The sequence below is a fragment of the Panulirus ornatus genome, chromosome 5, assembly GCF_036320965.1.
Source record: "Panulirus ornatus isolate Po-2019 chromosome 5, ASM3632096v1, whole genome shotgun sequence".
Classification (NCBI taxonomy): domain Eukaryota; kingdom Metazoa; phylum Arthropoda; class Malacostraca; order Decapoda; family Palinuridae; genus Panulirus; species Panulirus ornatus.
In genome coordinates this window covers 21,768,036-21,785,743 of record NC_092228.1, presented here as the reverse complement: position 1 = coordinate 21,785,743, position 17,708 = coordinate 21,768,036, and the positions used below count along the sequence as shown (strand labels likewise).

The window sequence follows — 17,708 nt, the reverse complement described above, 5'->3', positions numbered from 1 at the left end:
TGGTTGTGGAGGGTTGGTGATGGTTATGGAGGGTTGGTGATGGTTATGGAGGGTAGATGATGGTTATGGAGGGTTGGTGATGATTATGGAGGGTAGATGATGGTTATGGAGGGTTGGTGATGGTTATGGAGGGTTGGTGATGGTTATGGAAGGTTGGTGATGGTTATGGAGGGTTGGTGATGGTTATGGAGGGTAGATGATGGTTATGGAGGGTAGGTGATGGTTATGGAAGGTTGGTGATGGTTATGGAGGGTTGGTGATGGTTATGGAGGGTAGATGATGGTTATGGAGGGTTGGTGATGGTTATGGAGGTTGGTGATGGTTATGGAGGGTTGGTGATGGTTATGGAGGGTTGGTGATGGTTATGGAGGGTTGGTGATGGTTATGTAGTTTTGGTGATGGTTATGGAGGGTTGGTGATGGTTATGGAGGGTTGGTGATGGTTATGGAGTGTTGATGATGGTTATGGAGGGTTGGTGATGGTTATGGAGTGTTGATGATGGTTATGGAGGGTTGGTGATGGTTATGGAGGGTAGATGATGGTTATGGAGGGTTGATGATGGTTATGGAGGGTTGGTGATGGTTATGGAGGGTAGGTGATGGTTATGGAGGGTTGGTGATGGTTATGGAGGGTAGGTGATGGTTATGGAGGGTTGGTGATGGTTATGGAGGGTTGGTGATGGTTATGGAGGGTTGGTGATGGTTATGGAGGGTTGGTGATGGTTATGGAGGGTAGGTGATGGTTATGGAGGGTTGGTGATGGTTATGGAGGGTAGGTGATGGTTTTGGAGGGTTGGTGATGGTTATGGAGGGTAGATGATGGTTATGGAGGGTTGGTGATGGTTATGGAGGGTAGGTGATGGTTATGGAGGGTTGGTGATGGTTATGGAGGGTTGGTGATGGTTATGGAGGGTTGGTGATGGTTATGGAGGGTTGGTGATGGTTATGGAAGGTTGGTGATGGTTATGGAGGGTTGGTGATGGTTATGGAGGGTAGGTGATGGTTATGGAGTGTTGGTGATGGTTATGGAGGGTTGATGATGGTTATGGAGGGTTGGTGATGGTTATGGAGGGTTGGTGATGGTTATGGAGGGTAGGTGATGGTTATGGAGGGTAGGTGATGGTTATGGAGGGTTGGTGATGGTTATGGAGGGTAGATGATGGTTATGGAGGGTTGGTGATGGTTATGGAGGGTTGGTGATGGTTATGGAGGGTTGTTGGTAATTGTTCAGGGGGGGGGGTGAGGGTTGGTGGTTGGTTACTGTACCATTGTTTATAGATCTAGCGACTTGAGAATGGTTGATGATAACACAGGGTGGTTTAGTCGTGGTAGTTGTGAGAATGATAGAATCATATTGTGGACGATTGTTAGAGGTTAATGGTAGTTCATGCTGGTCATGCAGAGTCGTGTGTGGTTGTTAAGTGGTGGGTGGAGGTGGAGGTGTTATGGAGGTTGTGAATGTTTGTTGTGGTTTGTGTACAAGCGGTACAATCCTCGTTGTTGTAGGGATGGGTAGAGGCTGCTGGTGTGTGTGGTGGTATGTCGGTGGGTCGTCCAGTGTTGTGGACGACCAGAGGGGGACGGGGCGAGGCCAGTGGTCGTGGCCTTGGAAACCACCAGTGTCATGGCGAGAGAGAAGGTAAGTTCCGGGTCGGCTCTGTAGATGGCGTTGGTCAAGCACTCGCTGGGTTAAACCATGTTCTTTGTTTTCATTCTCTTTTTTCTTTGGTTTTTTTTTTTGTTCCTCTTGATTTTGTTATCCGTTCCAGGTCGATGTCTTGTACAGGTTTGTTTAATGATAAATGTCGAATATAGTCGGCCTCTGAGAAGGAGGGAAAATGATTTTATTGGATATATATTTTTTTCTCTCTCTCTTCTAATGTAGGTCATGTTCAGTTCATTGTTTACGAGTAACCTTAGCTGTGCCCGGCCTCGCTGACGACTTCTGGGTGCTATTGTTCTTGTCTTGAACAGGGGGAGGTGGGGTGAGTGGATGGTTGGTGGGTGGTGGAAGAGAGGGGGGAGTGGATGGTTGGTGGGTGGTGGAGGAGAGGGGGGAAGTGGATGGTTGATGAGTGGTGGAAGAGAGGGGGGAGTGGATGGTTGATGAGTGGTGGAGGAGAGGGGGAAATGGATGATTGGTGGGTGGTGGAAGAGAGGGGGAGTGGATGGTTGATGAGTGGTGGAGGAGAGGGGGCAATGGATGATTGGTGGGTGGTGGAAGAGAGAAAGAAGTGGATGGTTGTTGGGTGGGGAAGGAGAGGGGTATTGGATGGTTGGTGAGCGGTGGAGGAGAGGGGAAAATGTATGGTTGGGGGTGGTGGGGGAGAGGAGGAAGTGGATGGTTAGTGAGTGGTGGAGGAAAGGGGGAAGTGGATGGTTGGTGGGTGGTGGTAGAGAGGGGGAGAAGTGGATGGTTGGTAGGTGGTGGGGGAGAGGAGGAAGTGGATGGTTAGTGAGTGGTGGAGGAAAGGGGGAAGTGGATGGTTGGTGGGTGGTGGAGGAGAGGGGGAAGTGGATGGTTAGTGGGTGGTGGAAAAAAGGGGGAAGTGGATGGTTGGTGGGTGGTGGTGGAGAGGGGGAAGTGTATGGTTGGTGGGTGGTGGAGGAGAGGGGGAGAAGTGGATGGTTGGTGGGTGGTGAAGGAGAGGGGGAAGTGGATTGTTGGTGAGTGGTGGAGGAAAGGGGGAAGTAGATGGTTGGTGGGTGGTGGAGGAGAGGAGGAAGTGGATGGTTGGTGGGTGGTTGAGGAGAAGGGGAAGTGGATGGTTGATGGGTGTTGGAGGAGAGGGGGAAGTGGATGGTTGCTGGGTGATGGAGGAGGTGGGGGAGTGGATGGTTGGTGGGTGGTGGAGATGGGGGAGTGGATGGTTGATGGGTAGTGGAGGAGAGGGGGAGGTGGATGGTTGATGGGTGGTGGAGGGGAGGGGGAAGTGGATGGTTGGTGGGTGGTGGAAGAAAGGGGGAAGTGGTTGGTTGGTGGGTGGTGGAAGAAAGGGTGAAGTGGTTGGTTGGTGGATGGCAGAGGAAAGAAAGGATGATGTAGATTGTCTGAGGGTGATAGAGAGGGAGAGAAGTGGATGGTCGGTGGGTGGTGGAGGAGAGGGGGCTGTGGATGGTAGGTTGGTGGAAAGGGAGAGGGGGAAGTGGATGGTTGGTGAATGTTAGAGGAAGAGGGATGTGGATGGTTGGTGGAAGGTGGAGGAGAGATAGGATGAAGTGGATAGTCTGAGGGTGTTGGAGCAGAGTGGATAGGTTAGAAAAGGACGAAGTATTGTGTATGTGTTATTTACCAAATTTAACGATAAATGTGTGTGTGTGTGTGTGTGTGTGTGTGTGTGTGTGTACTTCTCATACCTCCCCAGATATCAATGTGGACCTGCTACATAATGGATGTAAACTTATACAAGTAATCTTATACCTACACAAATTTATGCATACCTACATAAACACGTCTGTATCCTTTATTGTTGGAGGGGCACATCAATCAGGTGCTGAAGATGGGGATCTGATCTTCTTTATGTTGAAGTATGTGGGCGTGACTCCCCCCAGAGTGGGCGTAGAAAACGGAACTGTCATAATATATTCCATGATAATTTGGCCTTTGTCATCCGGGTAAGGCTGACGTCATTCTTGACGTCACTGAGGTTTTTGCGTCACTCGGGCCGCTCAGCAGGCATATTGTTTGACGTCATCGCATCGACGAAGGGGTTGGGGCCTAGGTGTAGAGTGTGTTGGGGCCTGGGTGTAGAGTGTGTTAGGGCCTGGGTTTAAGGGGGTGTTTTTTGCCTGTGGGGTAAGGGATATCGGGTCTGGGTGTAGTGTGTTGGGCCTGAATATAGAGTATCCTGAGCAAGGGTGGAGTGTGTAAAGGCCTGAGTGTAAAAGGCGTTTGTGTTTGTGTGTATAGTGTGTTTGGGCCAGAGTGTAGAATGTCTATGAGGATGGGTGAAGAGAGGTTTGGAATCAGAATGGAGAGTGTGTTGGGGCCTGGGTGGAGAGTGTTTTGGGGCCTGGGTGGAGAGTGTGTTGGGGCCCATGTGGATAGTGTGTCAGGCTTAGGTGGGGAGTTTGTTGGGGCCTGGGTGGAGAGTGTTTTGGGGCCTATGTGGATAGTGTGTTAGGCTTAGGTGGGGAGTGTGTTGGGGCCTGGGCGGAGAGTGTGTTGGGGCCTGGGTGGAGAGTGTGTTGGGGCCTGGGTGGAGAGTGCGTTGGGGCCTGGGTGGAGAGTGTGTTGGGGCCTGGGTGGAGAGTGTGTTGGGGCCTGGGTGGAGAGTGTGTTGGGGCCTGGGTGGAGAGTGTGTTGGGGCCTGGGTGGAGAGTGTGTTGGGGCCTGGGTGGAGAGTGTGTTGGGGCCTGGGTGGAGAGTGTGTTGGGGCCTGGGTGGAGAGTGTGTTGGGGCCTGGGTGGAGAGTGTGTTGGGGCCTGGGTGGAGAGTGTGTTGGGGCCTGGGTGGAGAGTGTGTTGGGGCCTGGGTGGAGAGTGTTTTGGGGCCTGGGTGGAGAGTGTGTTGGGGCCTGGGTGGAGAGTGTGTTGGGGCCTGGGTGGAGAGTGTGTTGGGGCCTGGGTGGAGAGTGTGTTGGGGCCTGGGTGGAGAGTGTGTTGGGGCCTGGGTGGAGAGTGTGTTGGGGCCTGGGTGGAGAGTGTGTTGGGGCCTGGGTGGAGAGTGTGTTGGGGCCTGGGTGGAGAGTGTGTTGGGGCCTGGGTGGAGAGTGTGTTGGGGCCTGGGTGGAGAGTGTGTTGGGGCCTGGGTGGAGAGTGTGTTGGGGCCATGTGGATAGTGTGTTTGGGCCAGAGTGTAGAATGTCTATGAGGATGGGTGAAGAGAGGTTTGGAATCAGAATGGAGAGTGTGTTGGGGCCTGGGTGGAGAGTGTGTTGGGGCCTGGGTGGAGAGTGTGTTGGGGCCTGGGTGGAGAGTGTGTTGGGGCCTGGGTGGAGAGTGTGTTGGGGCCTGGGTGGAGAGTGTGTTGGGGCCTGGGTGGAGAGTGTGTTGGGGCCTGGGTGGAGAGTGTGTTGGGGCCTGGGTGGAGAGTGTGTTGGGGCCTGGGTGGAGAGTGTGTTGGGGCCTGGGTGGAGAGTGTGTTGGGGCCTGGGTGGAGAGTGTGTTGGGGCCTGGGTGGAGAGTGTGTTGGGGCCTGGGTGGAGAGTGTGTTGGGGCCTGGGTGGAGAGTGTGTTGGGGCCTGGGTGGAGAGTGTGTTGGGGCCTGGGTGGAGAGTGTGTTGGGGCCTGGGTGGAGAGTGTGTTGGGGCCTGGGTGGAGAGTGTGTTGGGGCCTGGGTGGAGAGTGTGTTGGGGCCTGGGTGGAGAGTGTGTTGGGGCCTGGGTGGAGAGTGTGTTGGGGCCTGGGTGGAGAGTGTGTTGGGGCCTGGGTGGAGAGTGTGTTGGGGCCTGGGTGGAGAGTGTGTTGGGGCCTGGGTGGAGAGTGTGTTGGGGCCTGGGTGGAGAGTGTGTTGGGGCCTGGGTGGAGAGTGTGTTGGGGCCTGGGTGGAGAGTGTGTTGGGGCCTGGGTGGAGAGTGTGTTGGGGCCTGGGTGGAGAGTGTGTTGGGGCCTGGGTGGAGAGTGTGTTGGGGCCTGGGTGGAGAGTGTGTTGGGGCCTGGGTGGAGAGTGTGTTGGGGCCTGGGTGGAGAGTGTGTTGGGGCCTGGGTGGAGAGTGTGTTGGGGCCTGGGTGGAGAGTGTGTTGGGGCCTGGGTGGAGAGTGTGTTGGGGCCTGGGTGGAGAGTGTGTTGGGGCCTGGGTGGAGAGTGTGTTGGGGCCTGGGTGGAGAGTGTGTTGGGGCCTGGGTGGAGAGTGTGTTGGGGCCTGGGTGGAGAGTGTGTTGGGGCCTGGGTGGAGAGTGTGTTGGGGCCTGGGTGGAGAGTGTGTTGGGGCCTGGGTGGAGAGTGTGTTGGGGCCTGGGTGGAGAGTGTGTTGGGGCCTGGGTGGAGAGTGTGTTGGGGCCTGGGTGGAGAGTGTGTTGGGGCCTGGGTGGAGAGTGTGTTGGGGCCTGGGTGGAGAGTGTGTTGGGGCCTGGGTGGAGAGTGTGTTGGGGCCTGGGTGGAGAGTGTGTTGGGGCCTGGGTGGAGAGTGTGTTGGGGCCTGGGTGGAGAGTGTGTTGGGGCCTGGGTGGAGAGTGTGTTGGGGCCTGGGTGGAGAGTGTGTTGGGGCCTGGGTGGAGAGTGTGTTGGGGCCTGGGTGGAGAGTGTGTTGGGGCCTGGGTGGAGAGTGTGTTGGGGCCTGGGTGGAGAGTGTGTTGGGGCCTGGGTGGAGAGTGTGTTGGGGCCTGGGTGGAGAGTGTGTTGGGGCCTGGGTGGAGAGTGTGTTGGGGCCTGGGTGGAGAGTGTGTTGGGGCCTGGGTGGAGAGTGTGTTGGGGCCTGGGTGGAGAGTGTGTTGGGGCCTGGGTGGAGAGTGTGTTGGGGCCTGGGTGGAGAGTGTGTTGGGGCCTGGGTGGAGAGTGTGTTGGGGCCTGGGTGGAGAGTGTGTTGGGGCCTGGGTGGAGAGTGTGTTGGGGCCTGGGTGGAGAGTGTGTTGGGGCCTGGGTGGAGAGTGTGTTGGGGCCTGGGTGGAGAGTGTGTTGGGGCCTGGGTGGAGAGTGTGTTGGGGCCTGGGTGGAGAGTGTGTTGGGGCCTGGGTGGAGAGTGTGTTGGGGCCTGGGTGGAGAGTGTGTTGGGGCCTGGGTGGAGAGTGTGTTGGGGCCTGGGTGGAGAGTGTGTTGGGGCCTGGGTGGAGAGTGTGTTGGGGCCTGGGTGGAGAGTGTGTTGGGGCCTGGGTGGAGAGTGTGTTGGGGCCTGGGTGGAGAGTGTGTTGGGGCCTGGGTGGAGAGTGTTTTGGGGCCTGGGTGGAGAGTGTGTTGGGGCCTGGGTGGAGAGTGTGTTGGGGCCTGGGTGGAGAGTGTGTTGGGGCCTGGGTGGAGAGTGTGTTGGGGCCTGGGTGGAGAGTGTGTTGGGGCCTGGGTGGAGAGTGTGTTGGGGCCTGGGTGGAGAGTGTGTTGGGGCCTGGGTGGAGAGTGTGTTGGGGCCTGGGTGGAGAGTGTGTTGGGGCCTGGGTGGAGAGTGTGTTGGGGCCTGGGTGGAGAGTGTGTTGGGGCCTGGGTGGAGAGTGTGTTGGGGCCTGGGTGGAGAGTGTGTTGGGGCCTGGGTGGAGAGTGTGTTGGGGCCTGGGTGGAGAGTGTGTTGGGGCCTGGGTGGAGAGTGTGTTGGGGCCTGGGTGGAGAGTGTGTTGGGGCCTGGGTGGAGAGTGTGTTGGGGCCTGGGTGGAGAGTGTGTTGGGGCCTGGGTGGAGAGTGTGTTGGGGCCTGGGTGGAGAGTGTGTTGGGGCCTGGGTGGAGAGTGTGTTGGGGCCTGGGTGGAGAGTGTGTTGGGGCCTGGGTGGAGAGTGTGTTGGGGCCTGGGTGGAGAGTGTGTTGGGGCCTGGGTGGAGAGTGTGTTGGGGCCTGGGTGGAGAGTGTGTTGGGGCCTGGGTGGAGAGTGTGTTGGGGCCTGGGTGGAGAGTGTGTTGGGGCCTGGGTGGAGAGTGTGTTGGGGCCATGTGGATAGTGTGTTTGGGCCAGAGTGTAGAATGTCTATGAGGATGGGTGAAGAGAGGTTTGGAATCAGAATGGAGAGTGTGTTGGGGCCTGGGTGGAGAGTGTGTTGGGGCCTGGGTGGAGAGTGTGTTGGGGCCTGGGTGGAGAGTGTGTTGGGGCCTGGGTGGAGAGTGTGTTGGGGCCTGGGTGGAGAGTGTGTTGGGGCCTGGGTGGAGAGTGTGTTGGGGCCTGGGTGGAGAGTGTGTTGGGGCCTGGGTGGAGAGTGTGTTGGGGCCTGGGTGGAGAGTGTGTTGGGGCCTGGGTGGAGAGTGTGTTGGGGCCTGGGTGGAGAGTGTGTTGGGGCCTGGGTGGAGAGTGTGTTGGGGCCTGGGTGGAGAGTGTGTTGGGGCCTGGGTGGAGAGTGTGTTGGGGCCTGGGTGGAGAGTGTGTTGGGGCCTGGGTGGAGAGTGTGTTGGGGCCATGTGGATAGTGTGTTTGGGCCAGAGTGTAGAATGTCTATGAGGATGGGTGAAGAGAGGTTTGGAATCAGAATGGAGAGTGTGTTGGGGCCTGGGTGGAGAGTGTGTTGGGCCTGAATATAGAGTATGCTGAGCAAGGGTGGAGTGTGTAAAGGCCTGAGTGTAAAAGGCGTTTGTGTTTGTGTGTATAGTGTGTGTGTGTGTGTGTGTTTTGGCGTGCAACATATGTGTTTTCATATCACGTGCTCATACGGGGAGGGAGGGAGCTCTATAATCTTTGGGGGTCTTCGTTATGTGTTCCTTCGGGATTTGCAGTAGTAGTGGCATTCATTTCCTGTCCTCTTCGATTGTTCCATGGATCCAGATCTCTCTTCCAGTTCCCACTTTTCCCTCCATGCTCTCCTCTTGTCCAACTTCCAGCTGTGTCCCCTTGTCCTGGACTCCAACCACACTTTGAAGAATAGCTCTATGTTACCGTTGTCATGATGTCTTAGCTACTGATGTGCAATCATCAAGTCACCCTTAACTCTTCTCTCTTCCAACATGGGTTGGTTGATGGCTCCCATCCTTTCCTCGTAGCTCGTTCCTCTTTGTTTTGTTTGCCATTCTTGATGTAGCGTTTTGGAACTCCTTGCAGAAATCCCGTATGATTTTTTTTAATAATACTACGGCATGTTCCAGCTTAAGGATAAGCATGCATCGCGTAAATCTTCTTAGTTGCAACTCAAGGGTGGGCCGTTTTGATAACTGTTTCTTTCCCTACATCTCGAAACTTTGGAACTCTCTACCTTCTCATGCCTTTCCCAGTAACTATATGACCTGGCAGAGCTTAAAAGACGGGTTTTTCATTTCCTCCAAAGTTCGTGAATACTTTTCCTTGTCTCTTCTTTTTCACTCTCTTAATCCTATCTACACTTCAATTAAGACCTGGCATTGATGCGGGCATTTGGCCGTGACTGAAGCCTCCAACGTGAAAAAAAAAAAAGATATCACGTAGTCCATGACCCTGAAGGCAGTTCTGACCTTACTACAGCTTGCACCCCTAACTGTGACCTTACTACAAGGTAGGAAGAGGAGACCATTAATGACCCCACTTTTTGATGTTAGCCGAGACGGTACAGGCAATTGAAGTTCTAATCGGAGCCATCTCATTAACTCTCTCTCTCTCTCTCTCTCTCTCTCTCTCTCTCTCTCTCTCTCTCTCTCTCTCTCTCTCTCTCTCTCTCTCTCTCTCTCTCTCTCTCTGTATATATATATATATATATATATATATATATATATATATATATATATATATATATATATATATATATATATATTATGTGTGTGTGTGTGTGTGTGTGTGTGTGTGTGTGTGTGTGTGTGTGTGTGTGTGTGTATGTGTGTGTGCGTGTGTGTGTTGGAAAGGATCACAATTTTGCGCGCGATCAAGTATATTCCTATGAGTCCACGGGGAAAATGAAGCACGATAAGTTCCCAAGTGCACTTTCGTGTAATAATCACATCATCAGGGGATACACAAGAGAGAAATATAGCAGTCAGTTGATATACAACTAAGAGACGAAGCTAGGACGCCATTTGGTAAACATGCGATTGTCCAAAACAGACAACGAGCATTCATAAACTTATCATTTCACAAATTTTATCAACAATAAAGTTATCTAATTAGTATAGACCATCACAAATATTAAGATTGTAATTCTTTGTGTATCTAATAATAGAAGATTCAATGATATTTCTCGTGGTAATAGAGTTAGAGTTGATAACTGAGATGGCATTACTCCAGTTAATACAATGATCATAGTTCTTAACGTGATTGAACAAGGCATTTGATTCTTGTCCTGTTCTTATACTATATTTATGTTGCTTAAGTCTAACAGAAAGATCCTTACCAGTCTGCCCAACATAAAACTTATCACAATTTCTACATGGCACTTTATAGATGCACCCAGGAGAATTTTCTGGTGAATTCCTGATTAAGATATCTTTACGGTATTATTGTTGCTAAAGGCATCATTTACATTAAAGGATATAAGCAACATGGGAAGTAAAGTAAAATTATTATCAAAAGGGAGAACTAAAAGATTCTTGGTGTCAATGGGAAGTTTGGGCTCAACTCTATAAAATGATTTCTTTGCTAACTTAAGGGCTTTATCAATGAAAGATCTAGGATACTTTAACTTAGATCCAATAGAATATATCTTCTCAAACTCGTCATCAGTATATTCTGGACTGCAAATGCGTAATGCCCTAAGGAACATAGATTGAAATGATCATGATTTAACTCATATATCCCTTATTACTCATCTCAACATGACAGAGTTAAAGTATCATCATTTCAATTTATGTTCCTTAGGGCATTACGTATTTGCAGTCCAGAATATATTGATGATGAGTTTGAGAAGATACATTCTATTGGATCTAAGTTAAAGTATCCTAGATCTTTCATTGATAAATCCCTTAAGTTAGCAAAGAAATCATTTTATGGAGTTGAGCCCAAACCTCCCATTGACACCAAGAATCTTTTAGTTCTCCCTTTTAATAATGATTTACTTTATTTCCCATGTTGCTTAAATAATTTGATGTAAATGTTGCCTTCAGCAACAATGATACTATAAGCTATATCTTAATCAGGAATTCACCAGAAAATTCTCCTGGGTGCATCTCTGAATTGCCATGTAGAAACTGTGATAAGTTTTATGTTGGGCAGACTGGTAAGAATCTTTCTGTTAGACTTAACCAACATAGTAAAAGAACGGGACAAGAATCAAATGCATCGTTTAATCACGTTAAAAACTTTGATCATTGTATTGACTGGAGTAATGCCATCTCAGTTATTAACTCTAATTCTATTACCACGAGAAATATCATTGAATTTTCTATTATCAAATACACAAAGAATTATAATCTTAATATCAATGAAGGTCTTTACAAATTAGATAACTTTATTGTTGATAAAATTTGTAAGTTAATAAGTTCATGAACTCTCGTTGTCTGTTGTGGACAATCGCATGTTTATCAAATGGCGTCCTAGCTTCATCTCTTCGTTGTATATCAATTGACTGTTATATTTCTCCCTTGTGTCTCCCCTGATGATGTGATTATTACACGAAAGTGCACTTGGGAACTTAGAGTGTTTCATTTTCCCCGTGTACTCTTAGGAATATATATACATATATCTTATATTCGCCATTTCCCGCGTTAACGAGGTAGCGTTGAGAAGAGGACCGAGCCTTAGAGGGAACATCCTCACTTGGCCCCCTTCTCTGTTCCTTCTTTTGGAAAATTAATGACGAGAGGGGAGGATTTCCAGTCCCCCGCTCCCTCCCCTTTTAGTCGCCTTCTACGACACGCAAGGAATACGTGGGAAGTATTCTTTCTCCACTATCCCCATGTGTATATATATATATATATATATATATATATATATATATATATATATATATATATATATATACATAATCTGTGAGTGTGGAGGGGATGTGAGGAACACGGCGTCTAGTTTGACCAGTATGATGGTAGAGGTAGAGGATGTGACCTTGGTGGTAGGGATGCTCTGGGAGTAGTGGTAACCTCCAAGGCAGAGGAATTAGCCAATAAAGATCAAATATGGTCAGGTGGGGACAACTCAGGCAGTATAGGTAGCGGGTTAACACAGCTACAGGTCACCTCTCAGGTAACTTTTAGGAGCAAGGTTGGTAGGATCACCAGTGCTCTCCGCCTTGACACAAAAGTCGCAGGAGTTACCTGGACAGATATAGTGGCTAACTTAGCCATGTCATATCTACGAGCAGACGCACTCGTATTACGAGATGAGGACAATCGCAAACAATGAGTACACGGATCCTCCACAATAGAGTCCTCCGCCTCACAAATTCGCTGTCACAAAGCTTGGAGACCGCAAGTCCAACCATCCAGGAAGAAGACGCCAAAAGTGTAACCCTGGAAGCTCTGGCAGCCTTAACACCAACTGAGGCCACAACTTACTTCACTGATGATGGCTCAGTAGACCAGAATGAGGGAAGAGCTGGAGCGGCTTTCAGCACCCAAGGACAGACCCTCCTCTGGAGACTCTCAGGTGGCTGCTCTACTCTACCTTCACACCGAACTAATAGCCATTTCCAAAGCCATGGAAACATGCGGTCACAAAACACACGAAGCCCGTTGTAATCCACATGGATTCAGAAATGGCTATTCAAGTGCTACAATGCACTCACCCGAGGGACAACATTAACCTTATCACCGCGATCCTCGCCTAACTCCAGGACCTCCAGCGACAACATCGACAGATCATCCTACACTAGATCCCCAGCCACGTAGGGGCTGAAGGGAATGAAGTCGCAGATGCGGCAGCCAAGCCTGCTACATGGTTCAACACCGTGTAAGTAAAGGTTCCAGCAAGCCTACAGTAAACCAAGAGAACGGCACAACTTCACATAGAAGAGAATTTTCTCAAAGTTTTGCATGCTGGATCCCAGTCAGTCAGATGGTACCTGGTGGCCACGCCAGGAGAGCCACCATACATAGACTGCGACTGGTGTACAACTGCAACTGGCAAATGATCGATGGAATCCTGATCGAGTGTTCTTACTGTCAGGAACCAGCAGCACAACTCCTGGAACATTACCTACTGGACTGTGAGGTGACACGAAGTCTCTGGTCAAGAATACCGGACGTTCAAGAGGAAGATCAAGAAATACCAGCGGCTTCATTGGTACACAGAGCCCAGAGCGAGCATCTGCAACACTTGCTCTACATCATCCAGAGATATCCACCGCCTACATCCACCACTAGATCGTCCAGTCTGTTTCCCCCGTCATGTCTTTTGCTACGCTGGCGGGGAACTCCTCCCCTTGCTGGAGTAGGAAGGAGGGAGGATGATGGACAGGCAAAATCTATTCTGATCACTGAGGTGGCGGAAGCAGGTTGTGTCTTCTGCTTCTCTGCCGCTGTGCGGGATCTTAGGCTATCTAAGGCACTAACATGCACACGGGAGGGACTTTCTCTGGCCAGGTCCAGCGGACAGGCTCTGCCAGCGGGCAGAGTTGGACAGAAAACCAGCCGACCTCAAAGTCCCAAGTGGCGCCAAGACAGGCACCGCTGCATAGATCGTCCAGGCCAGTTCCCCTGGGGTTCTGGGAGATGATCCTCAAACCTGCGTCACACTGAGGTGGCCACACGGGTGGAGACCCGTCTTGTGCCACGGTGTAGGATGGCCACACGGGTGAAGGCCCGTCCTGTGCCACGGTGTAGGATGGCCACACAGGTGGAGACCCGTCTTGTGCCACGGTGTAGGATGGCCACACGGATGAAGGCCCGTGTTGTGCCACGGTGTTGGATGGCCACACGGGTGAAGGCCCGTCTTGTGCCACGGTGCGGGATCTATGCACACACACAAGACAGTAACACTAGCCCGGTCCCCCAATCAGACACACGGAACGAGCCGCTTACAGACAAGGGCCTGTGTTGGACGACAGTCATCAACAAAAAGCTATGGGTCAATTCTCAGGTAAATTTTCGGACCAACGCTGGTGGGGTCCAGTGTGGGGAGGGTCAGAGTAAGGTGGCGAACCCAAAAACAGCTGGAGAACCAAGTTTCTCCCGCTGCTCCACACGCAGATAATAACAGTGATAATACAAACACACATCATACTGAGGGTAAAGAAAAGTCAAATTCAGTCCAGAAGTCAACTCCAGGTAGAATAAGTTTACTATACACAAATGTCCGGAGCATCATTACGAAACGCGATGAACTTATATCCTATGTAATTACTGAAAAATGAACATTATTTGCAATCTCAGAAACATGGGTAAACTTTGATAGTAAACTCTTCATCGCCAAGTTAGCAATACCCTGATGTAAACTATTACGAACGATCGCTTGTACGGGGTAAGTGGTGGAGTTTTGATCTACGTTGATAACTATCTAATTGTTATTAAGATAAACACACACACACACACACACACACACGACTCTCTTTATATTGACATTTACCGACAAGTTCACAAGTAAACTACGTCTCAACGTTAATTACAAACCTCCTAAGCAGAAATAAGACGACGATAAGATGTTATACAATGAAATCATGACTATAGTAAACAGTAAACAGGATATACTGGTACGAGACTTCAACAATCCAGACATAAAGTGGAACACGTTAACAGGTGACCGAGAGGGAACGAGACTAACGGAACTGATTGAAGACATTTTTCTAGAACACTTAATTAACAACCCAACTCGAGGTCAAACCATTCTTGATTTTGTCCTCACTAATGACACAAACTTAATTAACTCTTGCGAAGTAGGCGAGAGTTTGTCACACAGAGATCACAGTTGGATTAGATTACAGATAGATTTAGATTACGAGATAAATGACAACAAACTCTTGATTCCACATTACAGGTGAGCAAATCTGGAAAACATGAGACACGAAATTCGCAGTTCCAGTTGGATAAAACTTTTTGACGTTCACACAGTCGAGGAAATGTGGAGTAATTTTGGAAACACATCACTTGAGATTGAAAATGAACACATTGCACGAATTATGAGGAAAACTTGCACCATTTCAAAACCATCATGGATGAATACGAGAACAGAAGGAATAATTCGCCAAAAGAAGAAAACATCTAATAAATTTATGTCAATGGAAACCGATGAAAATCACCAGGAATTAATCAAAATCCAAAGAGAGTGTAAGAAGGTCATAAAACGGAGTAGACACGAGGAAGAAGATAGAATATCCTTGAAAGTCTAAGAAAAATTCTAAGGAATTCTTCAAATATATGAGACCAAGGGAAGAGAGTAAAAGAAGGAATTGTACCATTACGAAACGAACATGACACACTAACTACAAACGACAAGGAAATGGCTACCACACTAAATGATTCTTTTAACTCTGTATTCACAATTGAAGAAGAAACATCTCGAATACCGCAACCAATGAACATGTTTCAAGGATCTGATGAAGAAGAGCTGAAGGTTAGAGAAATAAAGAACTCTGAAACACTTAAATACCTGGACCAATCAAAATCCTAACTAATCCAACAGCCCAGATAAGTTAACTCCAAGATAATTGATCAAAAGAGGTAAGGAGACAGCTGATATACCCCATAACAAAAATATTCAACATATTTCTATTGGATGGTCAGGTTGCAACTGACTGGAAACTAGCAAATGTTACTCTTATATATATATAAAAAAGGAGACAAAAAGGTGTGCTTTGAACTACCGCCCATTTAGCCTTACGTCAGTGTGAGGTACAATAATGGAAGAATGATACGAAATAAAACTGTCACGTTTCTAGAACACAAAATTATATCGGACAGCCAACACGACATTCGCAATAGAAGATCCTGCCTGAAAAATTTGCTGAAATTCTTTAATACTCATCAGAATTTGGACAGAAAATTACCGTCTTATGTAGTATATTTATATTTTCAAAAGGCTTTCGGTAAATTACCTCACAAGAGACTTTTATATAAACTCAAAGCACACGGAAATCGATGAACAACTCTGTACATGGATCAGCGACTGGCTTCCCGGAACGAAGCAGCGTGTAGTATTAAACGGCGAAACCTCAGATTGGCTACACGTAACGAGTAGTGTGCCACAGGGGTCGCTCCTAGGCCCAATTCTTTTCACGATATACATTAATGACCTTAAAACTCGGTCTCATATCTAAGATCTCCAAATTTGCTGACGATACTAAACTAGGATGTACAGCTGTAAACAGGCGGGTCTACGAAATGATTCAAGGAGATCTTAACTTACTGGCAGAGTGGTCAGACAGATGGCAAATGAAGTTTAATGTAGACAAGCGTAAAGCTATGCACTTTGGAGACAACTATAAACGTTACGACTATAAACTATTCGGAAACTCTCTAACTAAAGTAAATGAAGAAAGGTACCTTATTAGCAATAATCTAAAGTACACCAAACAGTGTCGAGTAGAAAGTAAAAAAGGCAACCAAATGTTAGGTTTCAAAGCCAGAAACATAGACTACAAGACATCAGAAACAAATCTCACACTTTATGATTCTCTTGTAAGACCACACTTTGAATATGCAGTCCAGTTTTGGTCCCCAAACTATAAAAGAGACCACGAAAAATTAGAGCAATTACAAAGGCACGCAACAAAATTGATCTCATCCCTTAGAAACCTGGCATAAAAAGAGAGGCCAAAGCGATTGGATCTCTTCTATGTTAAGAAACATAGACTTCGCGGTGACTTAATCCAAGTGTTCAAAATTCTAATAAGTTTGATGAAGTAAATTATGAGCATCTTTTCGAAATACAGGACAAATGGAATCAAAGTCAAAGTTAAAAGTTGTAGTACGGACGTTGGAAATAGCTTCTTTTATTATAGGTGTGTTGAGTACTGGAATGAATTAACGTCAGACGTAGTGAATGCTGAAACAATATATACCTTCAAAAGTCGTTGAGACAAATATTTCATAGATTCAGATAAACTCTGAGAAAAACACTAGAAATAGACTGTATTAACGACAGCGGTAACTGGGACGCTAGAAGGCCAATGTACAGCGGCAGGGAGTTGATAACAGCTTAAAAAACTGTAGAGTGGAATTACATTTTATTGTCAAGTTAAACTCCTTCTGTTTTACCAAACAACCCAGTCGTGGGCCAATCAGGCCCCCTGTTGTCTGTCTCTCTCTCTCTTGTTAAACCCATGTAAACAAGATTCGTATCTGTGTGCAGGATGCTGGGCGGCTCATGAATGCGTCATGGTCAGGGACGCTAACCGCAACACCACGGAGGTCCCGTCTGACTCAGTAGGACGAGACACAATGGCCTCCATATATCAATACCGTCGATTATATGATTTGTTCTCAGGTCTTTCACCTTCTCTTCACGCCTCATTTTCTATCCACTTTGGTTCTTCGTAAGACAGACTAGCTGTGTCGCCAGTTTTTCCATGAGGTACTAATTCAAATATTATCTCCACACTGAACTCCATCAAGTTTTTATTTTCATCTGCGTCCACTTATATACATACCATGAATTAAGTCTTCTTGCATTTTGTCTTCCGCTCTCGGGAGCTTATCTTAATTACTCTGGTCTCGCGAGACAACAGTTCTGTACTTTCTTCAACCTCTTCGTCTGTGTGTAACATGATATATTATAAAGAGTGTTAGAGGCTGTCACCTCTTGTGGTACGGAATATCAATTTTCTTTCTAGTTTTTTGTGTAAGAATATATCTTAACTGCCGCTCTATCTGATTTTTTTTTTCTCTTCGCCTGTCCACGTCTCTTAACTTTGTATAGGTACCGTGACTTATTCAGTTTATTCCAGGTACCTATACATGGCCTAGATCTAAAGAAAGAGGATGAACAGCTGGGTAGGCTGTGAGATGTCTGCTCTGTCCGAAACTCGAACTGGGACCCGTGAGGTACGTGGTTAGCAGCAGTACACCACTGATTGCCAAGGATGGGTTGTTTCCTTCGTCACTGGTGGCGTACATGAGTTATGTTCTTCTGTGGATTTGTCTGCCTGAGGCAGTGTCTGGCTGAGGCAGTGTCTGGCTGAGGCAGTGTCTGGCTGAGGCAGTGTCTAGCCGAGGCAGTGTGTGTCTGGCTGAGGCAGTGTGTGTCTGGCTGAGGCAGTAGCAGTTCAAAATAGCTTTTCAATTAGACCAAATCATCAAGGTAACCCCCCACCCCCATACCTGGACGTCTACAAGGATATATAAACAACAATTCGTTGGTGATTATGTTTGTTTAATCAA

The 17,708-nt window shown here is 48.6% G+C and overlaps 1 protein-coding gene across 1 annotated transcript; it reads left to right on the top strand.

Moving 5' to 3' along the window:
- The first annotated feature begins 15,710 nt into the window (after positions 1-15,710).
- Positions 15,711-16,133, top strand: LOC139748779 (uncharacterized). The gene has a single exon (XM_071662214.1). It carries the CDS (start codon positions 15,711-15,713, stop codon positions 16,131-16,133), a length of 423 nt encoding a protein of 140 aa, XP_071518315.1.
- Positions 16,134-17,708: the final 1,575 nt, after the last annotated feature.

Excerpts from the sequence above, each read along its gene's own strand:
- LOC139748779 (XM_071662214.1), top strand. The coding sequence starts at position 15,711 with ATGATTCAAGGAGATCTTAACTTACTGGCAGAGTGGTCAGACAGATGG.